We start from the raw sequence: 19,203 nt of genomic DNA, 5'->3' as shown, positions 1-19,203 counted from the left end.
AGCCACCTCACCTGTGCCTTCTATGTTCAGATCATGTGTCACCTGCCCGGGACCCAACTGACTTTTCTGCAGCATTACCCTGATTGCTTCCTGATACGGGACCAAGCTGGTGCTGTAATGATTTGCTTACAAATCTGTCTCATGAGTCCCAGAAGGAGGAGGAGGGGAGAGAATGTTAGATGGAGGCACATTTTTGTATTCCTGCTGGGAGCCATGCTCCTGGTGACAGGCTTGATAAATGGCCATTGAGGGAGTAAGTACATGAGGAATTAGACCTTACTTAGCTCAGAAAGTTTTTAAGGTAAATGTTTTGTTTAGTCTTGGATGTTCAGAGTGGTTGACTGCAAGGCACAGTTGACACCCCTCCCTTCAGTAGAAAGAGAGAGAGTGTGTGTGTGTGTGTGTGTGTGTGTGTGTGTGTAGGGGAATGCCAGCGTGGGACATGGAGAATATATGCACGTCACCCACAGCATCATTGCCTTAGACACGTGCCACATTCTATCCTCTACGTGGAACACATCATGCTCCCCTTCCTCGTCTCTTCCTGAATGACTCACATGGGAATGTGGCCCGCGGAAAACCAGTCCACGAGGATGCAAGCATTGGCAGAGCCTTGGTGATCTTATGCTAACACAGAGATCATGCAGTAGTTTGTGTTTTATTGAGTCAATGATCAGGGTCAGAGTGCCGTGTTCGGGAGAGTCACAGATGGTCAAGCAGATGGTGACAGCAGGCAGGGCATACTCAGTAGCTGCCCTGATGATGTGGATCCCAATCTTTTGAGACGATTAAAATAGAATCCCAAGCATAAATTGGTTTGGAATTCTAAAGCCCACTGATATTGGTAATTGAGACATCCCTAGATGTTTTTGTCCGTAACTTGTGTAATTTATCTGGCGCAGTCTCCCTGGCCACCTACTGTGTGTGTGCTCACAGGACATTAACTTTGCAACTGAAAGTGTTGGCTGGTACTTCTCAGGGGTTCTGTCCTGAGAGACAGTCTTGCCGTCACCAAGTTTGGATTCAGAACATCTGGGCTTGAGCTCTGGCTCTGTGCCTTCACTGACCCAGTGACCACAGGAGAGTCTCCTGTCTTTTTTGTGCGGAGGTAAGCAGTCTGTGAAATGGGGCTGATATCATCAGTGTCATCTCTTCACAGGATCATTTGGGGCTTTAAGATATTCTTATAGGAAGTACTTTAAAACCAAAAGGTACCACATGGATTATTCTGTTGTCAAAATGAGCGACTGTGGAGAACCCTTGTTCCCCCTGGAGAGGGAGCCACTCAACAGTGGCCTCTGTTGAGGTCTGCTTTTGCACTATGCCCTCCAGCACCGTGGGCTTAATGATATTCCATTTGTCTCTTCCTTGTAAGGTGACCGACTTGACCCTACAGCTGTGAACATCCTCCAGCAGATCATCGAGCTGGGTACCGAGGCCCATGATGCCACAGCCGTGGCCTCCGTGGTTGCCATGGCTCCAGGGACGGTGACTGTCGTGAAACAGGTAAGGGCCCTCCTGTCCCTCTTTGGTAGCAGCTCTTCACTCTGCTGCACACCTTCTTTCTCTCCTCCTCTGTAGGTTTTCAAGGCTGAGTTTCCCTACAGTAGGATTGAGTGAGAAGGAGATTGGCTTAGGCTCATGCATTTTCTTACTCTGCCTCCAATTATTATGGGAGCGTGGCTTCCGCAGGTCCACAGGCGGTGGTATGTTTTAGGGGAGAGGTATAATATGTTTTTAAAATTCTGGAAACCTTTCATTCACTTCCCTCCAAAGAATCCCAGTGTGAAAATGAGCAGGTGTGGACACACTTGGACACATCTGTTGTGAAAAGCAGTCCTCAGTCCCAAAGACATGGGTGAGCAGAATGGGTGGGAACTGTGGGAGCCGCCAGAGAAGCCGGGAGGGCTTCGCAGTGGACTGGCCCCGTGAAATATGCAGCGTCACCTGGTCGATGACTGAGCCTATGGGAAGCAAATGATCAGTGTTTGAATAAAGGTTATTTGACTGAATTGATAGTTAAACCGTTTGGCTCATTTCCTCCCCTTCTACCCTCAGAGACTTCACCAGCTGTTAAAATGCAGTGTGGTTGGTAATTAGATCATCCTTTTTCTCTGTCTGTACCTCTCTGTCTGCTAATCTCTTACTTTGTTCTACAAAGGCTTTAGGCTGCCTTACACCAATACTTAAAAAGGGGGAACAACGGTAAACATATCAGACTCAAGCAAAGTTCAAGTTCACAGAGAAAGTTGAAATGCAGACCATAGAGTTGTACAGTTACCTGTCTTTGGAGTCATTCATTCAGGAAGTACTTAGCAATCGCCCACACCCGCCAGGCAGTGTTTCTGGGCGTCCAGGAGGGGACCAGCGTCTGCTGTCACCACGGTCACTCTCTTGTGGGAAAAGGGTAAAGCACAAATGAACGAGTGAGACACAAAGGATGTCCAGTGGTGAACAGGTACAGTGAGGGACAGTAAAACAAGGAGAGGGGTGTGGGCCGGGGAGCACGCTTGGGGGGTATTTTATAAAGTGGTGTTGGGGCAGATTGCTGATGTTTGAGCAGAGGCATGTCTTAACGGGAGGTACTTAGGTTCAGCTGTGCATTTGGTACCGGATTTTACAACAGTAAACAGGGACATTTGGAGCCGTGAACTTCATGAGAGGGGTAGGTGTTCTTGGCGCTAACAAGAAGGATATTTCTTAGTGTGGCTCTCACATGGGGACCCGAGTGCTGTGTCCCCAGCAGCATCCCTTGGATGAATCAGAAGGACTTCCCAAGCTGTCTCCACCACTGTCCCCACCCAGGTATGCCCAGGGCACAACACAAGGCCTGCAATCCAGATTAATTAATTCTCTGGGGAATTAGTACATTCTGGTTCAAGTCTGGAGTTCCTGATCCGCAGGCAAGACTCAGCACATGTAGATGATGTTGGGACTGTGTGTCCTAGAAGCACTCCTCCGTTAGTGTGGTTCTCTTGAGAAGAGCCCGGAAAGCAGTGGGACCGGGTGTCTCAGTCTGCAGTGGCCTGCCGATTGGCCGGGAGTAGACTCGGATGCGTCCATGCTAACCACACTTTGGGCTTTCCTTTGTATTTACTAGACTACGGTCTTCCTTGTCTTATTAAATCTCTTCCAAAACAGCTCCTCCACATCGGGACATGTGGGTCCCAAGCCGGACCCGGCTCGTCAGGAAGGGTGTGACTGGGATGGCATCAGGGGAGCTTTTGCACGTTTCATACCTGCCAAATTCTTCCGAGAATTATGGGAAGGTGCCAGCGATTGTGATTTGCCGCTGCTGAGGGACATGATTTATTGAGTATCACAGGCAGTGCAGTGATACATGAGGTTGCCGGTTTGGGATACAGCTTCGATGTGCTTCGAGGCGTTAGGCTGACAGCACGACACGGGAGGAAGCAGATAAGCATCCAGTCTGACCACTGTAAACAGGTACAGTATGCTTGTTGTAGCAGAAAACAGTGGCATCCTGTAGAAAATGTGGTTTATTGAAAACACGGGGCTAGGAGGAGCGTCAGCATTTAACACAGTCTGGAGCCACCACGTTTGGCAATGTTTGCCAGAGCTTGTGTCCTAGTCCTCATCCTGTGTGCCTGGCCCAGCTACCTCGTGCACTGGAGCTGCTGGTACCTGATGGATGGGGGGCGGGTGGGTGGGCGGGTGGCTGGGCCAGGGCTGGGTAGGGGGGTGGGGGGTGCAGGTAGACAGCAAACACCTGCTCCTTTGGCAGAGGGGTTGCAATGTGTGAAAGAATGCCCTCTGAATTCACTTGTCCCGTCATTTAAATATAAAGACAACTGTTTTTATTGGAGAAATTAGTTTTGATTTTTTTTTTCTTTAATTAGAGTCTGGTTTAGGATTTTTCAGCAGAGGGATTACATCTGCTGAATGAGCATGCCTAAGCCACTTGAGTGTGAACTCTAGCGTACCTGCTGGCATCGAATGCCTGCCCTTCCTTCACCGCATGGGGGGCATCTTGGTGCTGGGGGTTTCATCTTGCTCCAACCCAGAACAGCACATGTAGTAGCTGCTCAGTAGACGTTTATTATGTAGGATGGAGTGTGCTGTGGGTTTAGGTTTTGATTCTCTCATTATATCCTGTAAGACCCATACGGGAAAGAAAAATGTGAGGACGTGTTGTCGTAAAGTATGTATTGCAGAAAGCAAGGTTTTCAAATTACTACTAGATAGAATATTTTGAGAACTTTTAAAACTTTCCAGTTTGTACCTATCTTCTGCAAGGCCAAAAACAAATTCTAGGTTGTGTGTGAATCAGTTCTGGATGTTTAAAAGTTTCAAGATTTCTTTCCCGTGTGAAACAATAGCTAATATGCTCCGTTCATGATGTTACTTTTCCCTGATATATAAATGTTAATTGAAAAGGATCTTTTTTTTTTTCTGTATGAAAATTTATCAGTGGTAATTGAAAAGGATCAATTTTCTAGTCTTTCTGGATGTTTCCAGGATGAAACTAATGGCAGGCTGGGTGGGTGGTGTAGGCTGGGGGTGTTTGGAAGCAAAGAGCTGAGAAAAAAACACAGTTTCTTAGGTTGCTTTCTTCTTATTTTTAAATGAGATGTGGAAGAGACTTAGCCCATAATTCAGGCCGTTTAAATTTTCAGTTGGACATAGAACCTGACCTCAATGATTTCCTGTCATGTCACTTTCTCAGGTGTCAGCATTAGAAACAAATTCATGGGGATCGAGCATTTTGGAGATTCAGAAAGACGAGTCCGTACAGGCCCTGCACCAGCTGGGCCCAGAGAAACACACAGGAGCTCTGAGTGCAACTAGTCGTGCATTTGTGAAGACCAGACAGTTTTCATGAAATAAATTGGTTTCTTTTTTTTTTTTAAGTTTATTCATGAGAGACACAGAGAGAGGTGGAAAACATAGGCTCCCTTCGGGGAGCCCGATGTGACTCTTGATCCCAGGATCATGACCTGAGCCAAACGCAGACACTCAACCACTGAGCCACCCAGGCGTCCCTCTTTTCTTTTTGTTAAATCTTACTTTAAGGTTTTATGAGGAGGAAATTTATCTTTGATTAAGAAAATTGCCTTAAGTGGATGAAACGTTAAGACCTACCAGCGCAGGAAAATCATGGGCATCTCTGAGTCAAAGTTAGTTATTTTAAAGGAAAAGAGAGATACAGCCACCACCACCCTCCTGCCTCATGGTTTAAATCGCTCTTTGCTGTTCTTGTGGACGGAAATTTATTTTCGAGACCAACATTTTCTTTACTGGTCCACAGCATCCTCTTAGCAGACTTCTCCCACCCCTCACTGTGTGCCCCCTCCTGGGTGCCGTAGCTCCTCTTTGGCAACTGCAACAAATTCCCGCAGACTTCGTGGCTCAAAACCTCAGAGATTTATTGTCTAATGATTTTGGAGATCAGAAGTCTAGGATGGATTTCACTGGGCTAAAATCAAGGCATCGACAGCTGCATTCTTTCTGAGGATTTCTTTCTCGCCCTTTCCAGCTCCTAGAGACCCCCGGCATCCCCTGGCTCAGATTCCCTAACCCTCCGTCTTCAGGGCCAGCAAGGGAGGGTGAGCACTTCTCACACCTCCGCGCTCTGGCCTCTGCTTCCTCACCTTTTCTCAGGCCGACCCTGCTGTCTCCCTCTCACAAGGACCCTCGTGATTACGTGATGCCCACCTGGATAATCCAGGATAATCTCCCCATCTCAGGATGTGTGATCACATCCACAAAGTCCCCTTTGTCGTGCAAGGTAACATTCTCAAATTCTGGGGATTAGGACACGGACATCTTTGGGGTAGGGGCATTATTCTGCTTGTCACACTGGGTTCTGACGTTAAGACAGGTCCTGCTCCCAAAAGGCAGGTGGCCTGGCAAGGGAAATTACTTACTCTTTTATTCAGCAAACACCCGCTGAGCTGCTTCTATCAGCAAGGTGCTGCTCTTGGCTCTCAGGGTATTTCAGTGAACAGGAAAGGTGGATGGTACACTTGAGGAGCTGACCGCCTTCTAATTGAGGGAGAGAGCTAATCCACGTACATATGATAAATAACAGTGTGTTAGAGGTGAAAGGGGGAAGAAAGAACCAGAAGAACCAGTCAAGACCTTCGGCAGGTGGTAATGTATGCCTTGGGGAGGTGGGCCAGTGCCCTGAGGGTGCTGGGGGAGCACCAGGGGCTCCAAGCCCATCTTGACCCTGGGTCTGGGGTGGGGGCGTGTGTTGGGCAGGTAGGGCTTCATCAGTGGTGCCTGAATGGTGTCCTGGAGGGTAGCTGGGAGATGGATGGGGCAGGGCTCCAAGCAGAGGTGGGAGCAGGAGCTGGTGCATGGGGTTGGGTGACTGAACAGGCAGAGGTGGCCGTTGAGGCCCCATTTCAGTTAAACCTTGGGCCCTGTTGTAACCACCAAGCGGTGACAGGGGAGTCGCAGCCCAGAAGGCTCCTTAGCCTTGGCTCAGAGGCCAGCTCTCAGTTTCCTGTCACTTCTCAGAGCCAGATGTCCTTTCACTATGGACTTCTTGACTGGTGTTACCCTCTTGAAGGCATGTTGGCATTTTTAAGATATCAGAGTTTCCAAGTCCTTCCATTTAGTCACAGAACCCAAATAGAGAATCTGCACTGAGCATGCCTGCCATCCGTGTCCTCCCTGAGACTGTCACTGACACTGGGCACAGCCTCCAGAGCTGGGTCCCCCAGGCCAGCGTGGGCACCATGCCCCTTTCTCCTGTGCTTGTCTGTGAATAGTAAGGAGACTTTATAATCACTCAGCATCTTCCTTTTATGAAGGTCACGATGATTGAACAGGGCGTTTTTATGATGTGGTTCCTTTTGAGTTAAAGTGTGTTTATTATTGTTGAGGATGACCCTTAAACATCAGTGTGAGGAGCTGGGTGCACTGTGGGGTGTCAGCCTCCGGGGGTGAGGGAGGCTCTGTCTGGGAGAAGATCGCTGAGCTGTAGGTGGCGTTGATGTGTGTTACTTATTCATCTGTTTGCTTTCGAAAACCAGTATCCTTTCAGTTCATGTGCCGTGCATGAACGACTGGGGCCTTTCCCTGTGTACAGGGACCCACCTGTCCTAGGGCTAGTCCAGGTGAGGCTGTCCAGTGGCATATTCGTTGCCCAGCTCATCTCTCTGTGACTCAGTTACTATTTCTCCTCTGTCGAGACCTGATGAGAAAGCGTGTTGTTGTAGCATTGTCTAGAGAAACAGAACCAGTGCTGTGTCTGTGGGTGTGTGCGTGCGCGTGGATACGTGCTTACAGAGATTTATTGTAAGGAATTGACTCACCAATTATGGAGGCTGACAAGTCCTGAGATCTACAGTCTGTAAGTTGGAGACCCAAAAGCCGAAAGTATAGTTCATCTGAGTCTGAAGGCCAGACAACCAGGAGAAGTGATGTTCCAGTCTGAAAGCCAGGAGGCTCAAAACGCAGGAAGAACTGACATTTTAACTGGGGTCCAAAGGCCAGGGAAGAAAACCCACCCAATGTCCCATCTCCAAGGTAAGCAGGCAGGAGGAATTCCCGTATTCAGGGATGTTCTAGTCAGGCTTTGACTGATTGGGTGAGGCCCACCCACATTAAGAAGGGCACTCTGCTTTAACTTAAATATTAATTTCATCCAGAAACACCCTCACGGAAACCACCCACAATAATGTTTGACCAAATATCTGGGCACCCCGTGGCCCAGTCACACTGACACATGAAATTAGCCATCGCATGTGTCCATGTGTACTTCAGAGTGTGAAGTCTTCTTTGTCAGTGGAAGGCCGTTGTACTCCAGGTAATTATTCACTGAAATAAATAAGTTGTTATAGAGATGACTTTGATTTACAGATTTGGGGGAGATTTGGCAGCTTCCGGAAAGTATACATGTTTGATAGGTGTGTATTTCTCTCACAGTTGGTATTTCAGTTTAGGGTTTTAGAATGAGCCCCATCCTGCAGGTTCTTGAGGGGGTCACAGTTGATTAGAGGTTGGCAGGACCACACTGACCCCAAGGGTTCTCTACTGAGCACCAGCACTCCACTTTAGTCCCCAGGTCAAGAGCGACTAGATCATTCTTATGGTACCTCCTCCCATTGAGTGACTGTTTCACTAGTGACTATGATTAGCAGTTCTCTGTTGGCAGGACCGTATCCCTGTACATACCAAGCAAGCATCATCCTTACAGCCCAGGAGTCCTCTGGGTCCGGGGCTGGTGCACCCACTCCTTATTCCTGGTCCGCTGCAACCCTAGAGTTGCCTCTCTTCTGTTCATTATTCTCCCTCGATGTGCTGGATGCTTCCAAGCTGTCAGCCACTGCCCCAGCGGCAGGGAAACATCTGAAAGGAGCAGTGACGACGGTCTCAGACCTACAGGCACCCTGCCCACTCCCCCCATGCAGACCCTTGGCCTGGCATGGTGCAGAATTACGCTGCCATAATCATGTTCAAAACCCCAAAGGTTCTTACCATATGCCATAACTGCTGATTTAAGAAACAAACAAAAGTGGAAATTCCAGATTTGTCCAAAGTGCTCCAGCTTCTCCCAGCTGCTTCCCCATGCCCTTTGACATCTCTGGGCAGGTCCCCCATGGCAGTTGGCGCTGGCGGGTGAAGCTGATGTGTCAGTCGGGAGGAGAGGAGCGTGCAGAGCCTCCACGGGCTCCGTGCACAGCGCTTAGCCTGAGAGGCAATTTTGGTAGCAGTTCTTGCTGTCAGACATGTGTTGGTTGCCAGCCAGCCCTAGAATTGCTCCTTGTTATTCGCAGTTCATTACCTTTGCAAGGAAACGCAGTCCACAGCTACGGCCAACCACATACACCACTTGCCTGTTTGCAAAGAAGCACAGGTCCAGCCGGCCCAGTGTTTATTGGAGGCCCTGAGCCATCTGGTCTCCTGATGCCCTTTCATGGCGTCCATGTGCACAAGGGCATCGGTGGGAGAAGCTAGGTCTGCAGAAGGCGCTTCTCCAGTGTGGCCTCTGGTAGGCAGAAGCCTCGCACCCTGTGATCCTGCTGGAAGGGGAGTCCAGAATTGGCCTCCTCTTCTGGGGGTGGAGGCTGAGCGTTTCATAATATTTGTGGCAAAATAAGAGAGAGGGGTCCGGAAAGTGTCTCCTGTGAGGCCTGCAAGATGTCTTTTCAGTGTTCTTTCAAGAACAGTCACTGCATTCTCTTAATTTGATTGTCGAACTGCACAGCAAGAGAGCGGACTGCAGAATCGCGGAGACTCTTGCAGTCCTTTAAAGGTCACAGAAGATAGGGGCCATCTGCGTGTCGTAAAGGGCACTGGGTTGAGATCTCTCCCCTCGTCCTCCCCTCAGGAGGGACCAGGAGAAGCCCTTCCTGTTCTGTTACCTGCCTAAGTTCTCGTAACCTTGGGAGGCACCTTTTCACTCTAACAGTGAGCAGACCCCTCCCTGAGTTCAGTGCTGCCCTCGTGGTGGGAATAACAGGAGCCTCTCACAGCTCCTCTCTGTTCTCTCCTCTCCCCTACAGAGCCCCATCTCACTCCAGGTTCCTTTGCCCGAGTGCCTGAGACAATACAGTAGCGGAGTTTAGTTCCTTCTTCTCTGCCTCAGTGAAAGCCTGGCATCTTCACTCGTGTTGTTGGTTCTACTTTCCCGTCGTGGTGGTTCTGCCATTGTCGTGGTTCAGGTATCTTTCCAGAGGACTAGGAATAGGTATATATGACATTAGAAGAACCGATGGTACATGTAGCTGCTTGTGTGTCGTGTTACTCCTCACCGTGTGACAGGAACGTCACATCTCTTCTCTGCTTACTGGTTCTGTAGCGTAATCACAATCAGGATGGACTCAAAGGCCCCTGGCAGGCCCGTGCAAGGGCGTCCTGGGTCTTCCGTAGGCAATCACACCTGTTGCGGGGTTGCAGGGGCCGAGAGCATATGTGTGCCTTGTGCTTCCCAGCCCTCAGTCCAACACCAGACTCCGTTAGGACGCTGGTCCGTGCCTCCAATCCTCACAGACATCCTTGATCTTTTATTCTCAGTCCTTTTGAGCTTTATGGAAATACGAAGTGACACAGACTACTTTCTTTTTTTGTTTTTCCCCTTATCATCCCCCTACCATGAGAACCATTCATCAACAGCACGCCTTGGTTAGTGCAGCTTGCTTCTTGCCTAAAGAACTTGGAGGTACCATTTATTTCATCCTGGCGCCCTGCCAATTCTAATTACATCAAGCTCCTAATTATACACACAGGTAGCCTCTCCCAGTACTTTTGTAGTTCACGTTCCTCATAGAACATTGTTCTGCCGCCGCTGAATGGCGACCTTCACTAGGTAAACCCAGGGACAAACAATTCCTTCAGGGGCTTGGCAGTGGGTTACTCTCCTTTGTCACTTAATGCCAGCTCCTCTCCTTTGTAAGCCTTCCTTACTGCTCCCGTAGCTATTTGAATCTTTTCTCTTTCCTTGTTTTAAATAAAACTTCTTTCAGACACGTCGGTCTTTGCCCTGATTTCCGGTGGATGATAGGAAAAATTGCATCCTTGTTCCCATCTCTCTTATTACTTGCTGAGCTCCTTTATCCTCTGGTAGTGATAGAAAATTCTACTTCTTTGTGAAATTTTAAAGTAAAAATAAGTACCTTGATCCTCCTGTGGCCATGTGGGAAATTGTCTGAAAAAATAGCGAATAGAAGTTTCCCGATTTCGTTCTGGTCCTCTTTTTCTTATAGAGCATCTTTAGCTAGCCTGGAGAGGTCACTCTGTTGAACTTCTCTTCTCTTTTCTCTTCCTTTCCCTAAACCCTGGTGTTCCTGCTGTTGGGCCCTGGGAAGCTGCAACCTGGTTGGTGCTATTTGCAGGATCCTACTTTGAGTTTTAATACTGTTGAGTCAATCCCTGTTAGCTAGGTGCCCATTTCCTGGTCCACAGCCTGGGCCGGGCCAGGTGGGTTTTATGGGACCTCTTCCATCTCTGCTGCTTGCCCTGGCCAGCTGAGATCACTCACTCCATTGCAGGTTTGCGGCAAAGGCAGGGCTGCAGGAACCCCGAAACAAGGGAGCCAGAGCTGGAGGCCCCATCTGAAGGAGCTTGTCCCTGGGGCGGTGCTGCCACCAGCCGGTTCCACTTTTCATTCCCTTTGGAGCAGTGGCTTCCATCCTACTGGGAGGAGTTCCCCTGAACAAGCACTTGGGACCTCACAGCCCTCTCCCCCCATCTCTGTCCTCTTCCCTATCCTGCAAGTGCATATTCTACACTCCCGTGCTCGGCCTGAAACCAGGGGGGTCCGTGTTACCAGGTCCTTGCCTTGCTGCAGGATCTCCACCCACAACACAGCTCACATGTCCCCGTGTCCCATGGCTGCCACCTCTGTGGAAGCAGCTGCTGCTCTAGACGTGATCCCTGGACCAGTGGCATGGGCTTCAGGGAGCTTGTTAGAAACACAGAGGATCCGGCTCCCCCCAGACCTCCCAAGTCAGACCGCACGTTACCACTACCCTGGTCCCCCTCGATTCGTGTGCGTGGTAGTCTGAGAAGCTCTGCTCTGAACCGTCAGCCTCCCCACCCTGGTTTACAGATCTTCCCTTCACACCTGCTGCTCTAAGATCCAGTAGCACACAGAGCGAGCTCTCCGAAATGTAAGCCAGATTCCAGCATCCCTCACTGAAAACCTTCCAGTAACTTAGGAAGTCTCCAGTAGACTGGGAATAGGAAGACTTCACTGCAGCCTCCCTATCGCGGTCTGGCCCTCCTGCCTCCCTTCACCGCCTTGCTTATTGTGCAGCTGCCTGCTGGGTTTCGCTGCTGATCCTCTGTTCCCACCTTGGTGCCCTCTGCCCAGAGCACTCATCACTAGCCTCTGCTCTGCGCCAGGCTCACTTCCCATTGTTCTGGGCCAGCTGCAGGGCCACGCTCTCAGCCCTCTCTGACCTCTCAGGTCCACATCAGACATTCCCTGGGACCTGTGGATAGGATGAGCCATATCCCCTGATTGTGTCTTTAGATGGCGCAGTTGACCTTGAGGTAGGAAGCATAGCCAGGTAGGCCTCATCTAGTCCCTTGAGCCCTTGAAAGTGGAGAGCTTCCTCACCTGGTGGCAGACCTCAGTGAGATTAGAAGGATTTGTGTCTTTGTGTCTTAGGCCACTCCCGTTGTGGTCCTTTGTTGGGCAGCATTAGGAAGTGAGCGCCATCCCCGAATGCAGATAAATGAAGGGGAGTTCGCATCAGGCAGGCCAGCAGCACCACACACCGCAGGACCCCGGTCGGAGTGAAGGCCTGGAGGTGTCGGTGGCCTTCCTGCTTCCCCCGGAGCGGCCTCAGCCTCACCCCCACTCCTGCCATCTGTAGCTGGAGGGAAGTGGGTGGCGGTGTGGCCATCCTGCTCTGCCCACAGTGATCGTGGGAAGTGGGAGATCTGAGAGAAGCAGCTTCCGTGGAAAAGCAGATGCTCTAAGCGGGAGCCCAGCCTTGTGGGCTTGTCAGGGACAGTCACCGGAACCTGTGGTCAGACTGTGGACCTTCTTCCAGCTAGGGAAGTAGAAGAGGAGTTAGTACCCAGGGGCTGAGCCTGGGCAGGGGGCCAGAGCGCTCCTGTCCCTCCAGCAGCAGAGAAGCTGGGAGGTAGGTGTGTGGAGGATGCCCCACGCCTTCCGTTCTTGGGGCCTTTGTACAGACCACGTCCTAGTCTGTGTGTACTCATGCCTTTGCCTTCTGCATCTAATGGTCTTGGGGAGTGTGGGGTTTGCTCTCTTTCCACTGTGGCATCTCCAGCCCTTAGCCAGGGGCCCCGCGTGTTTGGAGGCTTCCCGAGTGCTCAGAATCCTGAACGGAGGATCTGATGTTGGACGTCTGAGCAGGGTGGACTCAGGATACCTTTGACGTGACTTACAGTGAGCAGCCGGGGGAACTGCAGGCCCCTGAGACGTGGCCTCTCCGGATGCAAGCTCACAGGGTGTGTCCTGAGAAGCCCACTTCAGCAGGGTCGCCCCCGGCCGTGTCATGGGGCTGATGTACAGATTACGTGTGATTATGCACGTGCAGCACTTGGCAGTGTGCCTGGCACGTGATGAAGTCTTCAGTATATTGCAGCTCCTGTCCTAGGAGTCACGTAGCTCCTCGTCCCTTTTGTGTGGGTGTGGAATTCAGCTGTAGCTGTTTCTGCTTCTGGAAGTTTCTTCCCAGCAAACAGGTACTAGCTCAGCTGTCTAGGCCCTGTGCTGGGTGTTAGGAGTCCCAAGTTGTCGGAGGAGAGCTTGTTCCTCGGTCCAGACAGTTGCATCATGTAGATTAACGTGGCTGGGGCTGGGAACACCCTGACCCCCTTCCTACCCCCTGCCGCTGAGGCATTCTGAGTGATTCCAGTAGCGAGGGCCCTGGTGAGGGCTGAGGATACCGTGTAGACACTTGCTTAAAGTAAAGGGGACCTGGGGGAGGGGCTCTGACAGAAGGGGCACAGACGTGAGAGCCACAGTTTGCAGATTTTCATACTCAAGAGACGAGTACAAACAGCAGAGAGGGGCGTGTGACTCTCAAAGCTGCCCCGGTGTCCAGAGTATGACGGATGCAGTTCCTGTTTCTGTTCCCGGATCCCTTCTGCTACTGATGAACGCACCTGGGTGAGTTTGATGCGTGCCTGGAACGGTTTCAGAACATGGAAACGCCACACACCTGGGCGTTAAGTCTTCCTTGGTGAGGGCGGCGGCTGCCCTCGGCTTTCCGTGTTCGCCCGGTCCTGTGGAGGCCGCAGGGCGTTGGCTGAGGCCGGGGAAACTGCTAGAGGCCACGGATCGGGGGCTTCGGAGGGTCTGCGTGCGCTGCGGAGAGAAGCCAGGTGCCTCCCAGCACGGAGCCGGGGCCTCAGGGTGGCAGAGCACGGCCGGGCTCAGTCCCATCACCACGTCCCTGTCCGGCCTGTCAGGTCAGCACTGAGGAAGGCCAGGGCCTGCAAGGATGGTTGCTTGGGGTGGTGGTGAGAAAACCCAGGGAGGGGGGAGGGCTCCTCCCCTGAGCGACATGCCGAGGGGTGCGTCCTCAGAGCCCAGCAGAGGGACTTGGGTGAGGGGAGACCCTGAGAGTCGCCATCCGGGGCGGGCTCCCAGGCAGGGGCGAGGCTCGTAAGGAGGAGCGTGGCCCCCTGGCTGATACACGTGTGCTTAAAGGTCAGGAAAGTAAAGCCTTATATGCAGGAAACTTGTCTAAATATCAGGTCTTCCCAGGCAGTCCAAAGCTGCTGCCTCGCCCTCCCCCGTCACGGTGCGTGCGCCCGGGTCCTGTTTGCGTTCAGCTTCAGGGCAGCTCGTGAATAATTCAAGTGCGGTGCGTACTGAGCGGGCTAGAGGCCGGGTGCTGCGCGGGCGCGGGCTGGGAGGGGACGCTGGGAGAGGACTCGGCGGGGCCTCACATCCCCGCCCTGGGGGGACAGCACCTGCTGGCCGTGGGAGCGCCACCCGTGACCGCCTGCCCTGTGCCAGCCCCAGCCCCGTTGTCACCCTGTACTTCTCCCCTGAGCTTTGAGAGAGCACGTCGTCTGCCCCATTTTACCAGTTTCCAAGAGAAGGATCCCTTCTGCCTCAGTTGACTGCGGAGACCACACTTAAGCTGTGCTTGGACCTTTGAGGAATTCCAGAAAGATCAGATGTCTTAGCCGTTTTTGCTGCCCCGGCATCTCTCTCTCACCCCATCTGCGGGGCGAGTGGGTTTGGCCAACACACTAAACTTAGGCTCATCCTGCAATAGGCGTGGGGTCGGTGGGGGCGTCTCTCTGTCGTTTCCAGGTGCCTGTGTCACCGCGAAGGGAGTTGGCCCCTTCTCTTCCCCTCAGGTGGGCCCTCGGGCCTCAGAACTGGCTGCCCCCGGTGAACCCTCCAGCCCTGCAGCGCCTCCGGAGCCAGGGCCCCCCCAGGGATGGCAGCAACTGCCTGCAGCAAGCAGTCTTTATGGCCTGGGCTTTGGACTGTTTATAGGATCAGTATTTTCTGGAAAGAAAGAGTATCTACTGTCTCCTTACAACCCAGAGAAAAATAGGGCGGAGGGGAGGCATTGTGCTGTCTCCCCAGGAAGGATGAATCACGGCCTTCCTCCCTTGCTGTGCATTTTGTCCTTTTTGAAAGGCTTTAAATCTTCAGTGATGCATGGAACGGTTTCTCCTGCCTGTGAATATCTTTTGATGTGGCCACAAGTTTCTTACGCATAATACCCTTCCTTTGGTCCTGTATCTCCATGCATATTTCTAGAGTTGGAAATTTATGACGCTTTTCTACAAGTCACATCCATTTATACCATTTCTTCCCTCTATAAATTTGGGACCGTATTTACCATCATCCCTTTGTTTCTGACATGCACAACACCACACTCACCCTAGGGCACGAGCTCGCATGCTAACCCTGACATGGTTCTTCCAGCCCCCCCTTTTGGGAATGCTAGAGGAAGCTCTCGCTCGATTGGTTATAATTTAAGCAGTGAGTGAAACCCCAATTACTGGGAAAAATGAGGCTTCTTCCTCAGAGCTTAAACATACACAGAGGAATGTTCCACCTGCAAGAATGGGCTGCGGTCTTGCATTTCATTCTCTTTGTTTGGTTGTATTTGGGTTTTTATCTGCAGCCCTCTCTTCTTACCACGCCAGAGTCTGAAAGTTCCTCCAGTGGAAGGGACCTGGGAAGGCGTTGCAGTCTGGGACTCACACGGTGTTCGGGGCCAGGGCCGACTCTGTCAGGAAACCGCCCTGCCCTGTGTGTCCAGGACAAGCGCCCTGTCCCCTGCCTCCACTGGGCCGCAAGCCTGTGGGCACAGCAGGACCCAAGCAAGGCAAGGGCACTGACCCTGGCTCGGTACTGAAATGTCCCCTTGAATGCCATGATATGGCCTAGTGCACAGACGCTGCCTTCGGCGACCTTGCACAGTTGGAGAGACAGGCTTCTACGGGGCCTCACCTGTGTCCCCGGCTGTGGCTCCTCCCTGTGACTGGCACTGTCTGACTGAGGCACCTGTGCAGTCAGCTCTGCTGTATTTGGTGGGTTTTGAGCAAGGGTGGCATCTTTTCTTTTTTTTCTTTTCTTTTCTTTCTTTTCTTTTCCTTTCTTTCCTTCTCTCCCTCCTCTCCTCTCTCCTCTCTCTCTCTCTCTCTCTCTCTCTCTCTTTCTTTCTTTCTTTCTTTCTTTCTTTCTTTCTTTCTTTCTTTCTTTCTTTCTCTTTCTTGATTTTATTTATTCATGAGAGACACAGAGAGAGAGGCAGAGAGAGAAGCAGGCTGGATCCCGGGACTCTGGGATCACGCCCTGAGCCAAAGGCAGATGCTCAACCGCTGAGCCACCCAGGCGTCCCAAGGGCGGCACATTTCTGAGACTTGTACTCTGCACTCATGTTTTCAGTGATTCATCCAAGAAACAGGGATTCACTGTTTCCTGTCTGCCAGGTGTGGCCAGGCTCCCTATAACGGGGTCAGCTCTGGACGTACTCGCTCAGGGTGCCTGGGGACTCCCTGGATGACGGGCACCTGATTCTCAAGGGAAAGGCAGTGGGTGGGTCTTCAGGCAAGTGGAGTTCAGGAGTGAGAGAGAAACCCTGTGTGCTCGAGAACCAAAGATGAACATGGGGTCAGGGAAGGAAGGTCCTTGTCTCTCCCACTGGGGAGCTTGGCTTCATCCTGAGGGTTGCAAGCAGCCCCCGAATAGTGCACACAGGTAGTTAGATCGTAGGCCTTGGAGGCTCCTACCTGGCTTCACATTCCAGAATCACCTGTTACCAGCTGTGGGGTCTCAGTAACTCGGGGAGCCACTTTTCAGAAAGAGAGGGCTGCCTTCCTTCCTGCTGTGTGCTGCGTGAGCATTCAATGAGGTGAGGACTCTGTGGACACTCGGGAAACTGTGAAGGGCCCACCTGTTAAGGCCACTATGAGAAGTGACAGATCTACAAGGAAGGAAGCCCTGTCATTGGATGCAGACTGCTCTAACAGGAAGTATCAGGAAGGACAGAAAGAAGTAGTGTGACACAGGTTGGGGACCTATCTATGGCCGTTCCACACCCATTCCCGTGCTCATGGACACAAATGTATGCACACCCACATGCAAATATTCACACTCATGTACATGTGCAGATACACACCCCTGCCCGCAGACACATGCACACAGGTACATGTGCAGATGTACACACGCCCACATTCATGTTCACACTCATCTATGTGTACAGCTGCATACCCCTGCCTGTAGACACATGCACACACATGCATATGCCCACACTCACATACATATACACACACACTTCTGCCTGTATACACAAGGACAAGTATATACAGACACATATATGTCCACACTCACATACATACACACCCACCCCTGCCCAGACAGGTGCACACACACATGCACAAGTGTGTATATGTACACACCCCTCACCCTGACACACGCACAAACATATGCCTACACTCACATACGTGTATAGATACACCCGCACTTTGCACATACCTATGCTACACACCTCTAGTTTGCCTCCTTATGGGGGTTCAGCTGTTGTTTTAGATTACTCCCGTCTCCCACGCTGGCCTTACTCAGCCCAGCCCATCACGGGCACTTATTGCATTTTGTGAGCCGATGCTGTGGTCGGTGGCTCTACCCTCCCGCTGGCATCTGAGGCCCGTCTGCCTCCCCTGCACCACCAAGGGCCGGCGATGAGGCCAGCTCTTGGCAAGTCCTGAGAGCCTCGACGGCGCCAACAAGAGGGGAGTGGGTAGGGCCTCTCTGTTCATCCGCTGGCCTGCAGCCCCAGGCGCCCTCCCTTTTAAGGGCATTAGTAACATCTGAGAGGGCTGCTCCCCCAGACTCAGTTTAATAAACCAGAACTTGGTTCAGTGTATTTAAAGGTGGCTGGGAGGTGTGAAGGACGCCTGGGGCAAAGCCGTCTTTCCCACAGTGGCTAGAAGTGGCAGAGGGGTTTGTTACCCCTGAAAACGCGAAGGAGGATCCCGGCCCTGGAGACCCTCAGACCAGAATCTCCCACGTGAAGGCGCTCATCATCTTCCCTGCACCCGAGGGGCAGCAGGCTCGTGGGACGGCGCTGGCCCATGGGCAGCATCCTAATGCAGGTGCTTTGCTGCGATTTTCATTCCAAAGGGTTCCAGGCGAACACACATAAAGCAGGGCCATCCCAATAGGTGTCTTTCTGGTTTCTTTTCATTTTAGGGCCAAGAGAGGCATCTATCTTTTGTTTCTCATTTATTTATGAGCTTGGAGCCAAGTTTAAATAAATGTGCTAAGTTTGACAGAACCCAAGGGTTGCCTGGGAATTCTGGTGCCGCCAGCGCTGAAATTGCAGGGATCTGTTGCGGTGATGGAGCTTCTGAGGAGCTTCTGTGGCCCGGAGCCCCTCCGGCATGAGCCTGTGGCCGGCTCAGGCACCGGGAGGTTATCTGCGTGGTTTTGAAAGCTCGTTTACTGTAATCCACCTGCCGTGTGTGAACGTGGCGTGTCAAATACCCAGCTAGCAACAGCCTCTCCTCTCTGCTCACCGCCACCTCTGTGGGATTCAGCCAAGAACACAGCTCTTTCTTTCAGTAATTGGTCTTTGTTGGTCGTGTTGTGATGCCCTTGAATGTCTCTGGGCTGTTTGATGGCCTGGGGCGGTTAGTTGGTGCAGAGTCCAGCACATGAGAACCCATGCTGGGGACTGAGTCCGGGTGTGGGAGGTGGTACGTGGAGGTCACATGCTGTCTCGGGGCTGGCTTCCCCATGGGACACCGCTCCCCTGGGCATCCTCTTGTTTGGCAGGACAGCCCTCTCCTTCTGCTTCTCGTGCCCAGTATCAGGATCGCTGAGGACAAGGTGTCGGGGCAGGAAGCTTCCCATCCTGTCACTGCCCTTGAGGACGTTCTTGGGAGCATCTGTGTCTGAGGCTCGCGGACACTTGCACAGAGGAGCTCATCAGTGTGTTCTTTTTAAAGAGGGAGTAGGGCTGTGGAAACAGATGGTGCCAGGGTTGGATGCAGGAGGCCAGTCTGAGAATCAGGAAGGGAGGGCTGGTCCTACCTGGAGGAGTCCCGTGCTGTGGGTGAGGATCCACGATCACCTGTCTGCCCATCAAAGGCACAAGAGCCTGGGGGGCCAGCCGTGTGGCCTGGACTGAAGTATCCTCTGGCCTGGCGTCTAGGAGCGTGAGCATGGGAGGGGGGAGCGCATGGGGGCCAAGCCCCAAGCGGGTCTCTCCCTCTCCTGGAGCCCCATGGGCCCTGGAGCTGGGGACTGTGTCCTCACAGGGTGTCGTGAAG

At 52.0% G+C, this 19,203-nt stretch overlaps 1 protein-coding gene across 4 annotated transcripts in view; it reads left to right on the top strand.

The window, feature by feature from the left end:
* The window catches only part of ZFAT (zinc finger and AT-hook domain containing), a 273,128-nt gene that overhangs the window by 246,835 nt on the left and 7,090 nt on the right, over positions 1–19,203 (top strand). For all 4 annotated transcript variants that reach the window (XM_055314428.1, XM_055314427.1, XM_055314426.1 and 1 more), the window contains one exon: positions 1,376–1,506. In XM_055314428.1, coding sequence (XP_055170403.1) covers positions 1,376–1,506 — 131 coding nt within the window. The remainder of the gene's footprint in view (positions 1–1,375; positions 1,507–19,203) is intronic.

This window comes from Nyctereutes procyonoides, unplaced genomic scaffold, assembly GCF_905146905.1.
Source record: "Nyctereutes procyonoides isolate TBG_1078 unplaced genomic scaffold, NYPRO_anot_genome, whole genome shotgun sequence".
Taxonomy (NCBI): Eukaryota; Metazoa; Chordata; class Mammalia; order Carnivora; family Canidae; genus Nyctereutes; species Nyctereutes procyonoides.
Note: the sequence above shows the minus strand (reverse complement) of the source record. Positions and strands in the feature narration are given on the sequence as shown.